Below are 23,708 nucleotides of genomic sequence, written 5' to 3'. Positions count from 1 at the left end.
CCATTGACTAAGCACAATGGGAAGTGTAATCGGATTTTAGCTGATTTTATAGTTGTTTCAAAGCTGCGGATAAATTGTCCGTTTCAGGTGACAAGTGTTAGGGTGTGTTCTTGAGCAGAAGGCTGCAAGTAAGCAGTAAATACCTCACCAACTAAAATTAATTGAATAAAACAATAAAATTATTAAAGTAAATAATACAAATAAAAATGATTTAGGAAAATGTATAATACATCTAATAGTTCAACATTAGCGAGCAGAAAAAAAACTAATAGAAAAAAATATATAATAATAATATTTTACACATTATAACGTAATACTTATTTGATCCTTTAAACATGAAAATATAAAGCTATCTTTAAAATGTTAATCTGGAGCTCCTGGTTGGTTGGAGAAATTGGGTGGAGACATTGGTGTGACGGTTTGTTTATACTACGTCACCTGCACTTCAGCCTCTAAACGTAGACTCACGAGCTGATGCGGACTTGTCTCGCGCACAGGCTGAGAAGGTAAATTACAACAGACTCAAGATATCGGTCCCTTCACATCAGAAACCAAGAGGTAATTTTTCACTATTTTATATTTATTCGACATCAATTTTTTTTTTTTTTGGTTACTAAGAATATCGTTTCATATTAGTCCATCTTGACTCTGTGATACAGCCTTGATCCATTATTGCACTATACGGGTAGCTATCTGATGCAATCGAACTCGTGCATTTTATCATCTTGTCAAATTAATTTACATCCACGACATTAACTATATAACATAAAATAATATTTTGATGCATGCATAAGCCGTAATGTTAGATTAGTGCACTCTTGTCATGAAACAATAATGTTCATGCATCACTTGTGAATAAATTAATTACAAGTACATTGTAATTGTAATTACAAGTAAAATGAGTAAACTGACATTTCATCCCACGAAATGTAATATATCATTAATGTTGCAAATATTCGTCTATCCTGTGCATAATATTTACCTTAATTTGTTACTTGTCTAATTATAAAATAACACACCTTCTGTGTTGTCGATCACAACTATTCGTCTTTCTCTTATTCTGTTATTTTGGAGGATTATTCATCAGTGAAATGAGACATATGTGTGTCCTAGCGAGCCAGGGAGAACGAACACCAGTGATTAAATATGCTATAATTCATCTGTCTGTTTAAATGTATTATCTGCTTCGTTTTTGTTCCACACATTTGCTTTAGCCTGTATTTTAAGATTTTCTCTTAACGTGACGGTTTTAGGTCTAGGCGCGTTTCATTCATTGAAGCGATTTCCCGCTCACACATTGGACCATAGACAGTAAAAGAAACATTGGACATTGTTCCCGGAAGTAGCATCTATTGTAACAGTTGCATCAGCCTAGAACTGACTGGGACCGGATCTCACTACTATCACTGTTACAAATGACGCTGTTTTATTTTGACGTCGGAGGGGTACATGATTCATCCCGTGACGTTCGTTGTGTTTTGTTTGTGTTGTCATGTATTTTACCCCTGCTGAAAAAATAATAATAATTTGAAGAGAATTTTCTGTGTTTTGACACATGGTGATCGTTTTTTTTTTTTTTTTTTTTTTTTTTTTGCTGGTTTATTTTACATCAGACCATTCATCTCCACCAACACACTGCTGTTTTTTATTACAGACCAACCAACCAGCATTGTTTTCAACCACCTATGTTTCAATATTTTTGATAACCAACTGATTAATAACAGAAAACATTTTATAATATCTATAATAATATTTATCATTACTAAATATTAGCCCTTTGAGAATTAATGATTGCAAAAGTATTCTACAAATAAATTATTTGTATAGATTATTTAAATACAAATATCAGAACATTATTCTTGCATAAACTGAATAGAATATTTTTCCTGTGAACACCATGTGGCATTTGGGTGCTATTCTTAAAAAGTACCTACCAACCATCCAACATTAGTAGTCCTGATATTAAAGAACTGATAAACAGTTAAGTGTGAATCTCAACCAATTCAAACTTTTCAATCTTAGATTAAGGGGGAAACTGTGGTAGATAGTCTCTTTTCTTGTTTAGTTTACTTATAAATGTTAATATTTTACGCAGTGGCATTGGTTGAACAATTTCACATTTGTTGTCAGTCAATCCCTGAAGTTTATTCAGTTTGTAGGATCTCTGGCTGGTATTTTGCACAATCTGTGGAGCCCTGTTAAGGGGCTGTGTGATGGCATTAAGCCAGCTATATGAGAGGTTGCCAGGTTCATTCACAGCAGTATGTGCCACCCCTGAGGTCTGAATGAGTCCGTTTCATAACCATGAATGGTTGAGTTCTTGAGGAATGAAGCTCTCATGCTGGTTTCTACTTGTAACGTGGCACCCGTGGCCAGTGAAACCTGTGGATTCCGAAACAGTGTTGTAGTATCTCCTTCTCTACGGCATTTCTCCTTGTTTGGTATAAGAAATATATATTCCCACGCTGTGTTTATATACACTGCATGTAGACTACTAAATGTCCATTTACCCACAGATATCATTTCGTACTTGTGTATATCAGTGTGCTAAATCAGTTATAAGGGTCATCTGAATGATCAAGAAGTAATACTGATCCTAATTTTTAATAAGAAGCAGAGCCTGGGAATGATTGTTCCTAGCAAATCCTGTCAAGAGCAGAAACTTTATTAAGACTGAATAGGTGTCTAATGTTTCTAAATGGGTCAAATATACCATATTTCATGTCTCAAATGGTTTATTACAGTATGTAATTGGCCAGTTTCATAGTTCCAGGGAAATTGTACTTATTAAACATTGAAAAGGGGGTTTGTGGTGTTTGTTTTGAAAGTTTAGATGTTGGACTAACACATTTACTGAGTTGCGATAATACAAAATCTGTTCTGCAGAACAGCGAACCAAAACAAAAACAACACCTAATGTAAACCAATGGAGTCCTCGCTCTCCTGTTAAGAAGGTTAACCAGTTGGCGAGTCTTTATGTAAGCCTCTTAGAATCCGTTGAGGTATTTATTTTGAGAAAAGCCCAGTGAGTCACTTCAAAACACTAACGTCTTACACTCATGTATGTGTTACTTGAACCATAGACATGACGAGTCCTGTAAGAGTATACATACTGTAGCCCATGTGTGTGTGTGTGTGTGTGTGTACTTTAACGTTCCTTCACGTCTAAGCCCGTACATTCAGCAATCATCATTGTTGCAACTAGCCTGCAATGATTTTTTTCCCCCAAATATTAATTTATTTTAAATACTTAAAAAATTACATAAATGCAAATATCATTAAAAAATAAATAATAATAATAATAATAATAAAAAAAAAAAAAAAATATATATATATATATATATATATATATATATATATATATATATATATATATATATATATATATATATATATATATATATATATATAAACATACAATTTGTGGGCCATCTAGTAAAAAATGTCAGGTGTTATCTTATTGTTTGTCAGAAACCAAAGTATTTCAACAATGCCTTATTAAAATTTGAAAAACATGTTGATTATTGTCATATGGTTGCAAACTCATGATACTAAACTATAAAACTATAAAAACTACAACTTTCAAAATTTATGTAAACTATAAAATTACTAAAACTAAAAGTAAATAAAATTAATAAAGATATAAAGTATGATAAAGAATAAAAAAATAAAAATGGAAGTACTTAATAATTGATAAATACTATTGTGATATATTAATAATAATAAAATAACAGTAAGTATAGGTCAATTACTGCATTTTACTTGATGGTTGCACCACATGACATTGCGTCTCAATGTTTCTTGAAAAATTGTATAAAAGTTTTGCGAAACCATATGAAACCAACATGAATAGAAAGAGTGATTTTCTTGCAACGTGTTTCAAACTAGATTTTGAGAAGATTTCATTTACCCAAGCTTAGCCAAATTGGAGAATGAAACTTAAATGTGTAGGTGTCGTTGGTGTGCCAGTTTCCACTGAATAACCCACGGCATGGGATTCGTGAATTTCTCAAGGCTAGATCAAAAGCCTTACGGATTTAATTTCACCTACGTGTCACTCAGCCATCCTCGTGGAGACCACAAGAAAGAGATTAGTGCTGCCGCCCTCGCTGTGGCCTATCACACATGTGTGTACTGTACGGCCCAAAAAGAAACTCCTGGTAGGGAACATTTTCAAGGCAACTGATATGGGTGCATGCCGCAAACCTCCTCGCCAGGTCGAGGCTCCAACCTGGTAAAAAGGAAGACATAATTGCAGACTTTCTCAACCGCTTGATAATATATCAGTGCCACATTTAATATGTTACATAGGCGTATTCATTTCATGATAAGGAGAAGCACAGAGTAGTGAAAGAAAGGAGCTATTGTATGCATTGTGTAAGACCACAACAGTGGCTTTAAAGTTCTGAGCTCTTGCCCGGACTGAGCGCGACTCAAACCGCTAAGAATCTTGCCAGCTGCTGTGCCAAGTGAAACAAACCACCTTACAGATAAAAAGAGTCTATTTCAGCCCCTCCATTGTCCGGTGAATTACAGGGATGTTTTTGTTTTCCCCCCTCCTCTGTCCTCTTTCTCAAACCTGACTTTGATCCGGCACATGGGGCTCTTTGCGAGCATTTCCACAACTTTCATGAAGCCATTTTTAGTGATTTCTTTGTTCTAGTTTTGTTGGTTTTGTGACAAGTTTTATTTATAAGTTTTAAATAATTGATCTCCGTCATGGGACGGGAAGGGGAATCGTCACGGCGGTTTGTGAAGAATGTAAGACGACAGAGTGCTCCACGTTCCAACTTTCTTCACTGTCGTTGCGTCAGTGTTTGTGTGGTTTTAATAGCTGTTGCTGCAACTCAAGTTTCAGTCGTGTCTTCATTTGCACGTTTCCAAATCCTTTCTGTTTGGATCGCTGTAAACGTCATCACCAGTAAGAATGTCGACATCAGTGTACTACTGCTTGCTCAGACATAAACATGACCATGTTACCTCATGAGCTAGCAGGAGTGCATGGAATCAGAAAGCTCCGATAAGGACTCAAACGGGTCAATAAGAAACTGAAACGTTCACACAGAACAAGCAAATCAGTTCAATCACATCAGCAGTTATAACTGCGCTACAGAAAGTTTTCACCCATTTGTCGAAATATGCCTATCTGAGAGAATTGGAAAAATAATATTTGCAGGATTTCAAGGTTTTTACACTTAAGAATTTATGATGACATTTTTTAAGGACTTAGTATCTTTTACCACGATTTAGAAATCATAGTTTTTAAGAATTATGAAATTGAAATCAGATTAAGTTGCATTCACAATAGGATTTTTTAAATGCGAAATTTCATCTATTGTCAAAACAAATTTATGTGGCCAACTTAAATCTGTTTCAAAATCTTCATTCGGATTCCTGTGGAAATTACTGGGATTTTTAAATTAATTTTCTCAATAGGAATTTCAAAAAATATCGTTAATAAACAGTTCTAAGCTAAATCACAGCAGTACTTTTTCACAGATCTTCATGTGATTGGGTGTTCACTGCTCATTGTTCTCGATTCTATGGAAACATTGACTTATTTAACTGGCATACCCAAACCATTTCGGGATTGTGGGTAGTGTAGTTCCTCGTTTTTTTTTTTTGTTTTTTTTTAATTCATCCTGCATTGTGGATTTTATGGAAGCTCTTGTCATTGCATTAAAACAATGCATTGAGATCTCAATGGAAGTCTGTCTTAACAAGTTTATACATTATCATTCAAAAGTCTGGGGTGAAAAAGAAATAAAATACAGATATTTAGCAAGTCGCATTAAAGGAATAGTTCACCCAAACATTAAAAATCTGGCATTAATTACTCACTATCATGTCGTTCCAAACCCATAAGACCACCGTTCATCTTCGAAACACAAATTGCGATTTTTTTTTTATGAATTCTGAGAGCTCTCTAACCCTCACGTGGACGGATAATATATTATACATATATAATATTACAAAAGATTTCTATTTTGAATAAATACTGTTCTTTTGAACTATCTACTCATCAGAATCACACAGTTTTTCAACAGTACTGTGTGTTATTTTTTTCTAATAATTGTGAATTTTCCTCTTTACTCTCTGTTGGGCTCCGTCACTCAATACTGTCTTTATCTGCCATATCTATTAATCAGATCAGATATAGTTTTGGTTGCCAGCAGCACAAAACTGGAGTTCCACATTCATGTCATGAAGTTTGTTGCCTGAGTTTTCCTCTGGGAATACTACTTTACTAGATCAGTGTGTAATTGATTCCATTTTTGTATCCGACCCTAACCGACTATTTAATTAGAGGGCAGAGATCCATAGATTTGGGACAAATCCTTCTTCCAAAGAACCTCTTGTACTTCGGGAATACTTAGTAATTCCTCATGCACTAGGAATTCTGAGAATCACAAAATGATGCATTCACTGAAATCTGGCAGTGAGCTGTGATGAACACAAAGTGTAGACATGTCCTGACTTAAACCAGTTTGATCAAACCTTGGCGTAGTGCCTTGGGCAACTGACAGTCACACCCAAATATGTCTAATTCTTCCTTCCTCTTCTGTGTGCTCTTCTAGGCGTATAAGTAACAGAACAAGCACAACAAAGAACCGGTCTCCTCATTCCGCATTAATCATGGTGGACAAAGTGGCATCTTTTGGACACGCACTACTGCGCCGTCGTGCGCTGGACTGCTCTGGGGAGGAAACGCGGTTCGCCCGGTGTCTGTCCACTCTAGATCTGGTGGCGCTCGGCGTGGGCTCCACACTTGGCGCTGGGGTCTATGTGCTGGCTGGGGAGGTTGCAAGAGAGAAGGCAGGTCCTGCTATCGTCTTATGCTTCCTTGTGGCCGCACTTTCCTCAATGCTGGCCGGACTGTGCTATGCAGAGTTCGGCGCACGAGTCCCTAAGACTGGGTCTGCGTACTTGTACAGCTATGTGACAGTGGGAGAAATCTGGGCCTTCATCACTGGTTGGAACCTCATCCTCTCTTACGTTATAGGTGAGTGAGTCCAGTACCAGTTGTTGATGCTGATTTTCAAGAAATCTGTTGTAGCTATAACTACACTAAAAAGCTGGTTCTTGTTTTCAGGTACAGCTAGTGTGGCGCGAGCGTGGAGCTCTACGTTCGATAACCTGGTCGAGCAGAAGATCTCTAACTTCTTCAGGGCATCTATGGCCATGAAGGTTCCTGGGAAAGTTCTTGCTGAATATCCGGACCTGTTTGCCCTCATTCTCATCCTGCTACTGACTGGTGAGAGAACTAAAAATAGAAATCATAATTAAAATATGGGATTTTAGGATTTACAGATATTTTTTGTTGTTGTTGTTGTGTCTTTAATTAATAACCAGAAATGTAGAGATGAACAGAACAAGCACTTGGTAAACAGTAAAATGTTAAAACTTTTTATAAATACATATTATTAGGCATCCACATGTATTTGTAGCTAAACCGATTTTTTTGGATGAACTAGTTGATAATTTAATAAATTTAAAAATGTAAGTTCTATATTATAGATGTTGTATAAATAAATAATAAATAAAAACCAACCATGTTAAAAGCATATTCAGGCATCACAAAAATATTCTAATGCATTTGGTTAAATTACAATTTGAAAAAATGAAAGTGTTAAATATTAACTCAGATGACACAGATGCAAAAATGGGAAATGAGCATTCATAATTAAATATTTGATGTTGGCAAAGCAGATTAAAAAAAAATCTAATATCGACACACTATTATATTGTGCTTATCAAGTAATAAATGTATGTAGTAAAAATTTATTACATTTAATTAAAAAAAATAAATAATAATTGTGACCTTATGAACATTTATCCTGAAGCATAAAGTTTAAACAGCGTAATCAGTACACATGTAGAATCTATACATTTTAAGAAAAAAAAAAACGAACCGAAATTGTTATAATCATCCTTATTAAAAAAACAAGCTGATTTCATAAAAGATCTGTTTCCTCCTCAGGACTGCTTGCTTTTGGTGTAAGTGAATCTGCTCTGGTGAACAAGATCTTCACTGGGATCAACCTGATCGTGCTGGGCTTTGTCATCATCTCTGGCTTCGTCAAAGGCAACACAGCCAACTGGAACCTCACATATGAGGACTTCGTCAATGATACGAACATCACCGAACCAGAGTACGTTTGACAGGAAAGAATCCTGCTCATCATTTTGAAGCAGAGCAAATGAGGATCTCTTCCAGCTGTGCAAATACATGCAAGAGATTTGACAAATCCATTTGTTCTCACAGATCGGTTGAAAGCACATTTGGAAGTGGAGGCTTCGCGCCGTTCGGCTTCGGCGGCGTCTTATCTGGCGCAGCCACCTGTTTCTATGCCTTTGTGGGCTTTGATTGCATTGCAACAACAAGTACGTCTTTTAAATGTCAGCAATACAGAGCACGAACACTGCTTGCTGAACATTTTGTTTTGGTTTCTTCTGAGTCAGAAAAATGTATGTGGTTCCCTTTAACCTTATTTCTTCCTGTAGGTGAGGAAGCCAAGAACCCCATGCGCTCCATCCCTGTGGGCATTGTGGCCTCTCTGCTCATTTGCTTCTTTGCTTACTTTGGTGTGTCGGCTGCTCTCACTCTCATGATGCCCTACTACAAACTCAACACCCAGAGTCCCCTGCCCGAGGCCTTCAGTTACGTAGGCTGGGGGCCGGCACGCTATATCGTAGCCGTTGGTTCACTCTGTGCCCTCTCGACAAGGTAACTCAAGGACTTTTTGTCCTGCAGTGTTTCCACCCATGTTTTCCATTTATCTGAATCTGTGTTTTATTTGTGTCTTAGCTTGTTAGGCTCCATGTTCCCCATGCCTCGAGTGATCTACGCTATGGCAGAGGACGGGCTGCTCTTCCGTTTCCTCTCGAAGATGAACAAGAAAAGCAAAACTCCACTGCTGGCGACTATTGTGTCTGGAATAGTGGCAGGTGAGGGAGTTTTTTATTTTTCGTTTGTTTGTTTTACAACATGTCTTATCTTTGCAGGCGTCACTTAATTTTTGTTCACACTGAAATCAGGAATGAGGCAGCCAATCAGATCACACTTGTTTGTTTAATATACAGTTATGTGGATTGTGGACCAATGAGATTTCACGGTGGGCGGAGCTACCCAGTGCAGCGCTGCAGAAATGAAAACAAATGTTTGTTTTTGAGGTTGCTAATGAAAAAAACATATTTACATGGTAGCGATAGATTGTATCGCTACGTGTCTGGATTAGATGTGGTGTTTCACATTTTAAAGGTGGTGATGTTATGTAAGTTTTGATATGAATGGATTTTCAGACATGATTGTTTTATCTTTTTTTTAGCTCTCATGGCGTTTCTGTTTGATTTGGCTGCTTTGGTGGATCTCATGTCTATTGGGACATTACTTGCGTACTCTCTGGTGGCCGTGTGCGTTCTCATCCTCAGGTAGGTTAAAACATCACGAACACTATGCAATGGGTCCGCTACTATAAACTCCCTAAATCGTTAAAAGAGGCTGTATTTTCGGGTCATGAATGTACGTGGTTTGACTCAACCGATCTTTATGTGTTTAGATATCAGCCAGGCAACCTAAACTCTTCCAGTCAGACTGAGAAACTGGTGGAGCTGGTCGGTGGGGAGAAGGTGGCCGTATGTGGAGATAGTGGAGATGAATATGGCATGGACCTGGATGACAATCCCCGCAAAGAGAAATTCTCCCTAAAACTCCTCCTGGTTCCTTCCAAGGACTCACCAACTGAAATTTCAGGAACTATTGTCTACGGCACAACCGCTGTCATCTGTAAGTGAAAATCCCCCCCTCCCCACACACACACACACACACAGACACACAGACACGAACACAAAAAAGAGAATTGTGTGAACTGTAAAAGGGTGAGTTTGGGATTTTGTCTAAATTTTAAAAAAAAAATAGCAGTGGATTGAGGCATCACAATGTTAGAATGTACAGTATGAAACCGATTCTCATTTATTATCTTTAAATGAGAGTTATTGTGTAACCCTAGTGTGAATTTTTGAAAAAATGAATTTTATACTGACTTTTAGTGTATATTTTTTTATACACTAAAAGTCAGTATAAAATTCATTTTTTGGGAGGGCAACAACTTTTATTCAGTGAGGATGCATTCATTGGATCAAAAGCAACAGAGAATATTTTGATAATGCTATAAAATATTTAGTAAAAATATTAAGTAAACATTGCTCTTTATTAAAGAATCCTGAAGCAAGTCTATCACAACAGTATTAAGCAATACATATTCAACTGTTTTCAACACTGATAATATTAAAAGAACAATATTATGCAATACATTTTCAACTGTTTTCAACACTGATAATATTAAAAGATTATTTGTTAACACCAAATAAACATATAAAAATGATTTTCTTAATGATTTACCATGATTTCCAGGCATGTATTTAAATTGAAAACAGTTATTTAAAATTGTTTCACAATATTACTGATTTAATGTTTTGATCAAATAAATTCTTGGTGAGCACAAAAGCTTAAACTATTGGATGGTGCTGCGGTGTATATGTAGTGTATGTACACTCTGCATAGACTCAGTTATTTATATTTATTTGATTGAGTGATATAGTTGGCAGTGATTTGACTCATCATGAATCTGTTGACTGTGGACTAATTCTAATATCCTGTTGTCTGTGTAGCTGTGCTGATCACCGTGCTGTGCATGGTTTTGGCTCTGCGTCTGGAAGCCATCCTGGATCTGGAGATCGTGTCGGTGACGGCGTGTGTCATTCTGGTCCTGCTGTGCATCCTGTGTGTCATAGTGATCTGGAGGCAGCCTGAGAGCAAAGAAGCTCTCACCTTCAAGGTACCAGATGTCCTCGTAATTTGACCTTTTATTATGCTATAAATCTTTGCCTCGGGCTTCACCGTAAGCACTGAAGTGATGTAAAAGGAAATGCGCTATTAGAACACAAATACTGACAGACTTAAAGGGACAGTTCACCTAAAAATGAGGGTTCTGTCTTCATTTACTCGGCCTCATGTCGTCTCAAACCTGTATGAATTTATTTTTTCTGTGTAACACCAAATAAAGGGCCCTTTGATTTCTGATTCAGAAAACGCAGATGGAATACAGTCATTAAAAGCTGAATTTACAATGTCTATTATCACACGCAAAAAAAGTTACATTTTCATTTGATTACATTTTAAAATATTCATTAAATTGATAATGAATTATGCATTAATTTGATTACGATAGATAACACATTTGTATAAAATCATAAATCATCAAAAAATGGATAATTTCTGGAAAAAATTTTTTTTTATAAATTACTAAATTGTCAAAAGTTCAGCAAATTCAACTGAATAGACATGCTTTTGATTACAAAAACAAAAATATTAAATCAATAAAATGGGGATGGAATGAAAAAATAAAAACCGGGGGGAAAAAAAACAATTAGGGGAAAAATTTAAGATTTTATAGGGACTTAAAAAATATATTTTGTTAATCTTAAATTGTTAGATAATAAAAGTTGAATTAATTCTTTTTTATTACCAAAAATTATTTTAACAATTAAAATAAAATAAAAAAAATAGAATAGAATAGAATAGAATTTGGGGAAAAAAATCTAATGGAATTTGGGGAGATAAAAAGCCAGCCCCAAACTTTGATTTCGTCCATGCTGAGGATTTTCACAGGTTTAATATTTTGAGTTGATTTTAGCACACAGTTTTTATGAAATAGAATAAATGTAATTTTGTTCAACTTTAAAAAAAATGTTTGTTCAATTTAAAGTTTTATTCATTAATTATAATTTTTTTAGTACCAAAATGTAATTTATCCATTAAAATGGAATCCAGACAATATGAAAATGGATTAAAAAAATGTAATTGAATTTGAGGGGAAAAAAGAAAATGCCTCCAAATTATGATTCCATCCAATCAGAGGATTTCAAACATGTTTAATATTTTAAGTTGATTTTAGCAAACAGTTTTCATTTGTCATGTTCCCATACAACAAGGTGCATTTCTACACAAGTTTGTGTTCAGAATGGCCTTAAAGTTGTTTAGTCTATGATGCTGATTTAGTCTGCGATGCCTGGTGCTTTAAATGTGCTCATATTTGAAAAGTCTTACATTGTTCTAACCATAAATCTAAATCATCCTGTGTGCAGGTGCCTCTGTTGCCCTGGCTGCCTCTGTTCAGTATCTTCGTCAACATCTATCTCATGATGCAGCTGGACATGGCCACCTGGTGCCGCTTCACCGTGTGGATGTGTCTCGGTGAGGACATCTGTTCATTTAGCTGCAGCCTGCGATAGCCTCCTGTTTGTTTCCTTCATAACAAACCACCCACTTCTTTTCTCATGTCCGTTCCCAGGTTTCGCAATCTACTTCGGCTACGGCATCCGGAACAGCACTGAAGCCATGAACAGCTCCCTCCGAAAATACGAGCCGGCCCTTAAGAACAAAAGCCCCATATACCTTGTCGGTGAGGAGAGTGAAGTGGATTGCATTTCTCCTTGATGAGGAGAAAACGACGGGCTGCCCTACGCCTTTTCAATGAAGTTGCAGATCCCCATTTTTGAAACAATGACTCATTTATTGTAGAAACTGCCCCAAACGGGTTTCTCTAAAAGAACCCGAAGTGTTTTCCGTTAGAGGTTGTTGTGCAGCCTTGGCCCTCCAGTACTGTAAATGCTGGGTTGAATGTCTTGCTGTAATCACTAGTACTGTAATGGAAATATTGTCTGGCAGACAATAAGCTGACTGTGTACAGTATTTTATTTTCGGGATCGCGCTCCAAGCGCATTGTTTGTGCACCTTTGGGTCCAAAATGGTCTGTTTTCACCTCCTGGTTTCCCAGAATAAGGTTGTGAAGTACAAAAGGGACCCCTAGTGTTCACAATGAGAAAATGGCAATACTGTTGGACAGTATTTGTGGTCATTGGTTACTGTTAAACAGAATAATTGAAGACAGGGTAATTGGGGGGTTACTGACCGAAAGCTTTTAGACATTTTTAGCTTTGCTAAAATCCCATGAGTTTGAGAGTTGTCCAAAGAGTGTATGGATAGAAAAATGGTTTCCATTTCCTAAGTATGATGACGGTGTGTTATTAGCACTGCTGTCTGCTGTGTGTTGGGATAATGTTATTGGCCAGTGTGTGTGTGTGTGTGTGCGTAAGAGAACGAGAGAGTTTTGAATGGATTGTATAAGGTTGTGCCAGAATCTGTTCCGTTTTACAAAATACTAAATTATTTTTTTGGAAAAAACTGTTTTATATGGACTTGTATAGTTTACCCATCCAACTCCTTAAACTTGATGATTTTACTTTGGCATACTGTATAACAGTGCTTCTACACAACATTTATGGAAAGTTGCCTTAGTAACTATTGTTTCTGCCAAAACTGCTTACACTACTGTTCAAAAATTATTATTATTATTATTATTTTTTTAAGAATTTATCTTATTCTGGAAGGATGCTTTAAATTGAAAAGTCACTGTAAAGACGTGTATAATATTTAAAAATAGTTTAATTCCAAATAACTGCAATCAAAGAATCTTAAAAAAAAAAAGTTTTTAGAGTTCTAATATTATTTTTTTTAAACAAATAAATGTATCCCTGATGATCATAAGAATCTTCTATCAAAAGCATTTACTTCTGAATGGTAGTGTATATATGGTCATCTGTACAAACTGGTAATTTGATAGTAACCACCGCTGACTTGTAAGATTCTGAAAGCTACTTCTATTGTTTGAAGGAAAAACTCATACTGAGCTTCCATTTTGAAGAGTATTAACTGTAATCTTTGAGCAGAAACTATGGTTACTGTGCTGACTTACTGTAAGAACTAACCCGCAGGTCAAGGGTAAAACCTAAACTTGCCTGAAGACTGAAGACCTAAAGAAACAGGCTTTCAACTGCCTTTCTTTCATTTCTGAAGGTGTAGATACTTGGCTGTCACTATTTTTGACCAGATTTAGGTTTTTGTTTTTTTTACTTTCCGTTGAAACTTGTTCCTGGCAGCTTGGCTGTGGGGCTCATGTACCTTTATCTGTTTTGTAGTTTATTGTAGAGAATTTGTAATGTAGTGGAATACTAGTTTACTCTCGCTCAAGCAAACCTATCTTGTGCTCTCATCGTAACTTTTTTTTGCATATTTAAGGATTCTGAAAATCAAGATACTCTGAGAGCAACGGAGGCTTGACTGTGCGACAGTATAGCGTCAAAGTTGTTTAAAACCACTATTATTTTTAAATCCATTTTGTCTGTAATACATTATCATTATGACTTTATTAGCTTATTTTTGTATAGCTTTCTCTGTTATATTTGTTCAGCTGAAAATGGTTTGTTTACATGTTCCAGAAATGTACCGTTTAGCGTGTAAGCGTGTGTGATGAAGCATTATTGTCTGATCCCTACGCATTACAAAGTTTTGATTCAGTTTGGAGATGTGCGTCTCCTGTAGATCAGTGCCTGATGTTTCAAATGTACCTCAAAGATGACTGGTAGATTTCAATACGTACCAAGTCCTATGCCTTTGAGATACACTTGTAGCGTTGCATGTGTTTATATGTTCTCTTTGGGTTTTTTAAACTGTAAATATTCATGCCATGAACTAAAAAAAAAATGTCCTGTATTATATACATTTCTGTTCATGTTTTTCTTTTTTTAAATAAAATGTTGTGCCAAACAACTGAGGTGGTTTGTTGTGCAAAATATATGAGAAGAAAATCATTTTTAGACAATCTTTTGTGTCACTTTTTATTGATAATTCATCTCATCTCTCACACAAGAGCAATAAATACACAGTTAATAGTCATTTTCGGTCAGCTAAATGACATTGTATTAGTCTGTAAGACAAAAAATGCACATCTCAGCAGCTACTAACCTCAAGTTAGACAGGCAACAGTTATAAGTGAACTTTATTAAGAAAAATCAGTGCTTTACAGATAGGTATGTTGGCAAAGTCTCTGGAAATGTGTCTTTAGTGACATCATGACCATGTTGAATGAGAAAAAAGGCGGGAAACTCAAATGTTGCTCCCCATGACTGAGCTTTTTCTGTTCATGACATCTCAGAGATATTTCATGTGGTGATTTAAAATGAATTTGCACATGTATTGGATCATTTAACAATCGTGAGGGAGTATACTGAAGGAAAAACAGACTTTTCATATTCCCTGTTATTGGGATGACCTCTGCAGGCGAAATTCGTCATCATCTCCTCATCAGGTGACGAAGTTTGACCATAAGAAACAGAAGTGCTTCCCCTACTGTTGAATTATTTAATCAGAAGTCCCAGCATAGAAATAATCAACATTCAAAACATTGGGGTTGGTAAGATTTTTTAATGTATCGAATGAACTGCTTTTATTTGATCAAAAATACAGTAATATTGTGTACAGTTTGAATGTTTTTTTTATTCCTGTAATAGCATAGTCATTACACCATTCTTCAGTACCTCATGGTGCTTCAGAAATCATTCTAATATGTTGATTTGGTTAAATTATCAGTGTGCTGCTTAATATCATTGAGGAAACCATGATATGTTTTTTTCAGGATTCTTTGATGAATAGAAAGTTGAAAGAACCACATACATTTGAACTTCTGTAATAATATTGAAGTCTTTACTGTCAACTTTGATCAGCTGAATGCATCCTTGCTAAAAATTCCATTCAAAAATAAATTACAGAAAAGTATTATTAATAAGCATCCTAAGTGAGCACATTAGGGGCTATTGATTCCAACGGGACATTTGGATTGGTGTGGTCCTCCTGTACATGCTCTCAAATGATCCATCATTTCTTGGTGAACTTTTGGTTTAAACTTCAGATCAGTCTTTGCTTCAAGGTATCAGTGTTTCTGCATTTTTTTTTTATTCTTAAACAGTTCCCACAACTCAGTTCTCCATGTTCCATCCTCCCAGATTGATTGAGACTTGCCAAAGCTCCAAGAAATTCACATTTGCTGATATTTGTGACCCTGGTCCACAAAATCAATCATAAGTTGCACATGTATATTTGTAGCAATATCAAACAATACATTTTATGGGTCAAAATGACAGATTTTTCTTTTATGCCCAACATCATCAGGATAATATAAGTAAAGATCATGTTCCATGAAATATTTTGTAAATTTCCTACCATAAATATATAAAAAAGTAATTTTTCATCAGTAATATGCATCGCTAGTAAGAACTTCATTTGGACAACTTTTTCTTTTTTTTGCACCCTCAGTTTCCAGATTTTCAAATAGGTGCTTCTCATCCAAATATTGTCCGATCCTAACAAACCACACATCAATGGAAAGCCTATTTATTAAGATGTACAAATCTCAATTTCCAAAATAATCGACCCTTATGACTGCTTTTGTGGTCCAGGGTCACATTAAGGTCATTATCTGAATTGGCTTTAAAGAGAATAGGAACTTTATTCGAATTAACTACGAAAGCAGGAAACATTGATCGAGGGGATGAGTATTTGTGGGTTGTCAAGCTAAGGGAGAACGACGGCACTGGTTTTGCAGTGAAGGAGCATGATACAGAAGTCACTTGATCAACAGAGGCAGCGGCGGTCGCTCTTGGTCACCTCCTCGGATGAGTGCACCACGTTGGGCACGAAACCGCTCTTAACACCCTCCCAGCCCTCCTGGATGGTGATCTCACCACTTTTGACTAAGTCGTAGATATCGCGCGTCAGCTCCGTGAAGGCCCTCTCTACGTTTATGGCGTCACGCGCCGAGGTCTCCACGTAGCGCATGCCGTAAGCGGCTGCCAGTTTCTCGGCCTCCTGCTGGCTCACCTGCCGCTGCTGCTCCAGGTCACACTTGTGGCCCACCAGTAAGAAGACAATGCTGTGCGGCTGCACATGACTGCGCGCTTCCTCCAGCCACTCGTGGACATTCTGGAAGGAGCGGCGGTTGGTGATGTCGAAAAGCAAAAGGCCACCCACTGAATTACGATAATAAGCCCTTGTGATAGATCTAGATCACATACAGAGAAAAGCAGACAATATCAGACAGATGGTGCAGCATGTTGCATGTTACATCATATAAATCAACGGCTGTGGATGAGCAGTAAAAAGGATGACTTAATTTGTATTCAATAACATGAAACTAGCATGTCAATACTTGATGGGAATAGATGCTAATAACCAATAAGAAAGCTATAAGCAGAAAATGATTACAGCCTGAAATCCAAGAATTTAGTGAGTGCTTTGAAATAGTTAATGAAATCTGTGGGATGCTTATTTTTTTGTCGCATCTTTTAATTTATTTAATGTAATACATATGTACAGTGACAGAAAAGTATTGCAGGTTGGGAACAAGATTGAATGTGAGGAAAATGTCAAAGTCTCTGTGTATATACTGTAGTTAAACTAATGTGTAATAAGAAGCATAAGTTTACATATGGATTTGACACTAAGAGAAAATATGTAACTGAGTAAATTGTAAAAAGAGAGATGAAAAACAAAGATAACTGGATTACATTTTACAAGATAATACTATTTAAGATATTCTACTTTAAAACTGATTTCATGTTTAATTCAGTGTGTTATTTGCCATTTTCTTTATTATTTGTGAAATTTAATAGCAATTTCTGAGTGAAAACTATTTCTACACCAATTTTTTTGTGTGTGTAATAAGTGCACAGTAATATTTCTTCTCTCAATGTACTAAAATGTTTTATTTGTGTTTAATGTCTAAGATTGCATGTATTGTCCTCTTACAAGGAAACTAACATGTAAGGCCATTCCAACAATTGGGGGGTTTTAAATAAAAAAATTAAATCATTTATTTATCTTCCTTCATTAAGTCATTAAGCAACCGTGTTAATGTGTGCCAATAGTGTTCAGCAGGGGAGGGACTTCCGCATTTTAGAGAGCATTTGATTGGTCAAAAAATCTGTGTAGTGCAGAATGAGGCATACATTTTTTGGGCTTGTTTTCCTGGAAGAGAAAGTCTATACATTTGAAATGCATTTATCTGCCAAAGAATTAATTTTGCCTATGTTTAAGTGTATGCTATTATATAGAAAGCCCAAACGCTAACAATTGACTAAAAGCCACAAATCTCTTGTTTTAAATGGTTTAGAATTACAGTTGGAGAATGCATGTAACTGTGATAGCTACATATAAATGTCATCAAATACCACAGATGTACCTGAATCTCTCTTGGCCTGCCGTGTCCCAGATCTGAAGCTTGATGCGTTTGCCCGGTTCAATCTCTACCAGACGGGAGAAGAAGTCTACGCCAACAGTAGGATCAGACACCTGTGCAAAACGTCCTTCTGTGAAGCGTCTGATCAAACAAGACTTCCCCACCGTCGAGTCGCCAATGACAATCAGCCGGAACTGGTACAGCCATATAGCTTCCATATCTTATTTGATCTGCCAATGAACAACAGGGATTTGTTAATGGATTACACAATAATACATGTTTCTGAGTAAATAATACAAATAAAAAAATAAAAACCATGACATTTGTTTATCCTTGAATTTTTATTTATGTGTAGGCTATTATTCAACTCAAATACATTATAAATATTATAAAAGTCATTTTTAGCGTTCAGATCGTGTAGATGAGAATTAGAATAGACTTCCAACTGAGCTTCGTTCTTTAAATGGACGACTATCATTCAAATAGGTGTTAGTATAATTACCTTAATCTATATATGATGCGAGACCCTTAATTTGTATGACAGTCCAAATTATACATTTATACAACGGAATTATGTTGAAAATTGTTATAACTGTGATCCAATTGACAACAATTCGTCAATAAAATCATTTTTGAGTAGGCCCATGTGAATCTCAGAGATTGTACCAGTCCTGATTTTTATTTTATTTTTTATGTTAAAATGTAATAGGTTTAACACGAGTTTTTCAGCTTTAGAATCCAAACGGCACAATTTAGCATCTCTCGATATAAGATTGTTTAAAGCTAAGTTAGCTAAAGCATTGTAGATACTTGCAGGCCTATGAGTGGAGCATCGCACTTGTTTAATGAAATCGCTCTATGAACACATATTATTGTATATTTCGTGTAGCCTAATTATTACCTTGGTTATGCTTCTCAGTGTCTGAGGATGGAAAGCCCCATATTCTTCGCTGTCTTTCAGGCAGAAAGCGTAGAACACCGTGGCGTTCCCAGGCAAGGCATCCGAGCACACCCGAATGTTTTTTTTTTTTTTTTTGAGGATAAATGTGCAACTAGTCCCGCACTAACTGACCAAACGAATGAATATAATCGACTGGGGCGTTTGCATTAAGACCTGTTAGTTTCAGAATGCCCATAAATTCTTTGTAAATTCATATTGACGATCTCGTGATTAGGGATAAAGTGATGTTTGTGAAAATGTGCTGTTAAAATGGCAGTATCATGAGCATCGTATAGCCTGACTCATCCCTCATCAGTACCATTACCGTAATAACTGATAGAGTGACGCACATGCTCCCTCATTCAACACTTCCAGGAGGCTTATAGATGTTTATACTGGCAGTTACAGTTGAGCCCTACCACTGACGCTTATCATTTGTGACTTTCAAATGGACTTTTTCAAAATAAGGAATATGTGACCCTGGACCACAAAATCAGTCATAAGAATCGCCTTTAAAAATGTCCAAATGAAGATCTTAGCAATATTACTAATCAAGAAGTAAGTTTTTATATATTTACAGTAGGAAATTTACTAAATATTTTATTTATCTTTACTTAATTTCCTAATGAAATTTGTCATAAAATAAAAATCAATAATTTTGCCCCAAACAGTGTAGCTTATTGTTGGATATTGCTACAAATATCCAAATATGCCAGCTCTAATCACTGGCCTTTATTCTGAGCATTTTAAATTAAATTCTTATTCTTGTATTTAAACATCAAACAGAGAGGAAACTAAATAGCCTACCGAACAAATGCATAAACCATAATTAAAATTTTTATATTGAAATTAAATATATATTTTATATAATAAATTATACATTTTATATAATAAATTATACATTTTATATAATAAATTACATTTTATATACAGACATTTATATAGACATTTTATCTACCCATCAACACAAACACAAACACAATAAATTAATAAAACAGCACGCACTGAAACAAATAACCCAAATCATAGCATAAATCAAATCAAATGGAATCAAAATTTCAGCTGCTTAATAAATACATTAAATTATAATTTTTTAAACGCCACAAAAACACGGAGGGAACTTTAACAAATCTCTATTTGTGTAAATAACACTTAGATATAATCAAAATATTATTGTTAGACCAGTCTGACAAATGTAAACACACCCACGTTGTGCAGTTTTATGGGTACATTGGGAGGTGCTGCAAATCTCACTTTTGATAATATTAAATAATCTTTAAAATATAAAATGTTTAAAATATATGATTATTACTTCTGTTACCACAAAGATAATCTAGTTATCTTTTTAAAAATTTTACAAATGCCCCAAACATTATCTTATGACAAACGTAACAAATGTTTTTAAATCAATCACTCAGATGGGGCGTGGCTATGAGGCAACGTGTGTTAATGGGCGTGGCGTTCTTGAGTTCCATTCCATTATTTTTCATCACTTCTGTACTTGACGAAGAAGAAGCAGAAATCATCTTGTGGCTTTTTTTTTGCGTCCACTTTGTTTTCTTTCTCATGTGGAGCTAATGGGAAGGTAAATTTTGTAACACAATCTGTGTTTTTATATAGTATGGGGGACGAGCAAAAAGTAACATTGACAGCGGTTTGACCTAACGTTGAGCATTAGGCCTATATAAACATTTTAAGAGCGCGTGCCTCTCACAAACTTTAATCCTACAACGATAAATGGATAAGCTGTAAAACATAAGATCACTCAAGTGCTACAAATGGTTGTTTATGTGCTATTTTTAAGTCGTCATGCAGAAAGAACATTTATTCAAAGTTCTAGTCATCGGAGACCTCGGAGTGGGAAAAACGTCGATAATCAAACGATACGTTCATCAAATATTTTCTCAACATTATCGCGCAACAATTGGAGTGGATTTTGCTCTTAAAGTCCTTCACTGGGACAGTCAGACGGTGGTCCGGTTGCAGTTATGGGACATAGCAGGTATTCTCCTATTAAACTCTTTAATATTTAATGTATATGTTAAACATATCCCGCTGGCTGTGATTTATTTTACTTTACGAGATGCTCAATTCACATGATCTAGTGCTAGTTCAAAGACAATTAAAGTAACAAGATATATTACACAACATTTGTATAGTGTTGGCGTTCCATGTTAAATCATTGTAAGTAGGCTGTTGCTTCTCTGAAATCTCCTCCTTGTGTGAATGTGAAGGAATGTGTCTTGTGTTGATCTCAGCTGGTCTCATACTCGTGCTAAAGTCACATGAGAGTTTGAGGTAAAGTCCATAAACACACACACACACAGAGAGAGAGAGAGAGACAGTGTAGATCAACACAGAGTTATTGTAGGATTTAAAAACATTAAAAGCTTGATGCTATTTATGTCTGAGTGATGTTTAACCTTAAATTTGCCATCACACGTTCATCATAGGACAGGAGCGCTATGGGAACATGACACGGGTTTACTATCGGGAGGCCGTGGGAGCCCTCATAGTATTTGATGTGACCAGAGCCTCCACGTTTGACGCAGTGCTGAAATGGAAAGACGACCTGGACTTAAAGGCCACTCTCAGCAACGGCAAACCTGTCCCAGCTGTACTTCTGGCCAACAAGTCTGACCAGTCACTTGAAGGTCTGCGTTCCCAGATTCCAAAGCTTGATACATTCTGCAAAGAGAACGGATTTGTGGGCTGGTTTGAGACCTCCGCAAAGGTGAGGGGTTTATTTTGTGACCCTGAGCAGGATAGTATCCGACCATATGAATTACTTAGTAGATTAATGGATGTTTATAATCATCCATCGGTTCTGCTCCATTTTCACAGATGTAGAGATACAGAATCAGGATCTGTGTGTGTGTGATTGTGTAGCTGTTTGCATTTAACACAAATACAGCAAGAATGCATTGTGCTTATTAGCAGGAAAGCCATTGTTTACCATCTACACCCCCACTTTAATGAGTTCCACGGTTGGGTGTGATAGGGTATAAAGTGGATCCTCAAATAAATTACAACACCATACTGTCTGAAACATTTTAACTCTGGATCAGCTTTATCACTTTATGACTGTGCTCTTTTTATATACTTTCGTTTCAACTTTTTAATACAATATAAAATTCAACCAGGCAGTTTAAAGCTGCCTTTGTGATTGGGAATTATGTGTGTTGATAAAATAATAATAAATTATATACAAATGAATGTTCAAATGTTTGGGTGTCAATAAAATTTGTATAAGTTATCTAATACTTTTATTCAGCAAAAATGCAATGCATTAATCAAAAGTGACAGCAAAGAGATACTCTTTCTAAAAACATCTATTGAAAATATTGATGTTGTTTTGATCAAAGAATCCTGAAAGAATATATCATGGTTTCTGAAAAAATATTAAACAGCTCATCTGTTTTCAGCATTGATACTTCAATGTCACCAAATCAGTCTCTAGAAGGATTTGTAATATTAATATTAGAATGATTTAATAAATTATGTTATAAAATGTTATAAAATGTTTTATGTTATAAAATATTAGAACAGTTTCTGAAGGATCACGTGACACTGAAGACTAATGATTCAGATGTGCCATAACAAGAACAAAATAAATTTTTAAATGTATTGAAATAAAAAAAGTTTAAATATTAATAATATTTTACAATATTTACTACCCCCAGACTTTTCAACGGAGATGTATGTGGCTGTAATATAGGGCTTTGTGATCTTATTGTCTGAATGACTCCCATATTCTTTGTGTTTTATTTTATGCCCACTGAAGGAAAACACAAACATTGAGGCGGCAGCTAAATGTCTGGTGGATCACATTTTAGCCCATGAGGAGAACATCACCAGCAACACAGAGCCAGACGTGGTGGCCCTCCCCGGGTACAACAACAACACAAAAGAACGGGTCCGAGCCAGATGCACGGCGTGTTCCAAATCTTGAGTACATGAGGATGAATATCAATGGATGTGATAAAACAAACAAAAAATATGTTGTTTGTTATAGATTTAAAGGGGCGTGGCCATTTAATGGTAATCCCAAAACAATGAGATTCATCTTCAAGACACAAGAAATGCAACAAAATGGCGGGGACTGTGAAGAAGGATTGTGCTGATTATATGTAGCGTGAAATCTCACATCATTAAGTGCACTGTGTTTGTGGTGCTGGAGTTTCAAGGATTTCACTCATCAGTGTTCTGTTTACGGATGAATACTCTGCTGTTTTAGCCAAATACCAAGTATTTTATAACACAATTCCAGGTCAATTATGCATTTCTTGCTGTTCAGTATGCGGACTCTTTGAGCATGCAAGATTTATTAAAAATGACCTCTTTTTGAGTTAGCCTATAAGATTAAAAAACTGTGATGTGCACACAAAATACCTTAATATTTGCACAGCTACAGTATCTAGAAATGTTATCCTGCAACGTCTTGCATTAACAAATAAAGCATACAATATTTTCCCAATACTTGCACAGCTACAGTATCTAGAAATGTTATCCTGCAACGTCGTGCATTAACAAATAAAGCATGCAATATTTTCCCTCATGCAAGCTCTTGAATATGATATTGTAGTCCTGCGTAATTCAGGCTTGTGCAAGGAAAAGAGGGAAGATGCACCATT

General features: G+C 35.9%; 3 protein-coding genes across 4 annotated transcripts; 2 read left to right on the top strand and 1 right to left on the bottom strand.

Moving 5' to 3' along the window:
* Positions 1 to 434: 434 nt before the first annotated feature.
* LOC113038447 (cationic amino acid transporter 3-like) lies at positions 435 to 14,671 on the top strand. Of its 2 annotated transcripts, XM_026195854.1 has the most exons (12): positions 435 to 558; positions 6,579 to 7,003; positions 7,094 to 7,255; positions 7,982 to 8,153; positions 8,267 to 8,385; positions 8,506 to 8,728; positions 8,810 to 8,949; positions 9,330 to 9,432; positions 9,561 to 9,787; positions 10,672 to 10,838; positions 12,148 to 12,256; positions 12,354 to 12,499. In XM_026195854.1, exons 2-12 carry the CDS (start codon positions 6,637 to 6,639, stop codon positions 12,497 to 12,499), a joined length of 1,935 nt encoding a protein of 644 aa, XP_026051639.1. In that variant the 5' UTR covers positions 435 to 558; positions 6,579 to 6,636. The 2 variants fall into 2 exon arrangements, with proteins under 2 accessions (XP_026051639.1, XP_026051640.1); XM_026195855.1 differs by lacking the exon at positions 435 to 558 and having other exon boundaries at positions 6,637 to 7,003; positions 12,354 to 14,671.
* Positions 14,672 to 16,168: 1,497 nt separating this feature from the next.
* Positions 16,169 to 19,371, bottom strand: rab39ba (RAB39B, member RAS oncogene family a). The gene is made up of 3 exons (XM_026195860.1): positions 19,036 to 19,371; positions 18,138 to 18,364; positions 16,169 to 16,958 (listed from the first exon to the last, which is right to left on the bottom strand). The coding sequence occupies exons 2-3, from the start codon at positions 18,350 to 18,352 to the stop codon at positions 16,532 to 16,534; spliced, it is 642 nt and encodes a 213-aa protein (XP_026051645.1). The 5' UTR covers positions 18,353 to 18,364; positions 19,036 to 19,371; the 3' UTR covers positions 16,169 to 16,531.
* Positions 19,372 to 20,529: 1,158 nt separating this feature from the next.
* On the top strand, positions 20,530 to 23,632 carry rab38c (RAB38c, member of RAS oncogene family). The gene is made up of 3 exons (XM_026195861.1): positions 20,530 to 21,076; positions 21,528 to 21,808; positions 22,859 to 23,632. Exons 1-3 carry the CDS (start codon positions 20,884 to 20,886, stop codon positions 23,024 to 23,026), a joined length of 642 nt encoding a protein of 213 aa, XP_026051646.1. The 5' UTR covers positions 20,530 to 20,883; the 3' UTR covers positions 23,027 to 23,632.
* Positions 23,633 to 23,708: the final 76 nt, after the last annotated feature.

This window comes from Carassius auratus, chromosome 21 (genome assembly GCF_003368295.1).
Source record: "Carassius auratus strain Wakin chromosome 21, ASM336829v1, whole genome shotgun sequence".
In the NCBI taxonomy this organism is placed as follows: Eukaryota; Metazoa; Chordata; class Actinopteri; order Cypriniformes; family Cyprinidae; genus Carassius; species Carassius auratus.
The sequence above is the reverse complement of the archived record's forward strand: the minus strand, read 5'-3'. Positions and strand labels throughout refer to the sequence as shown.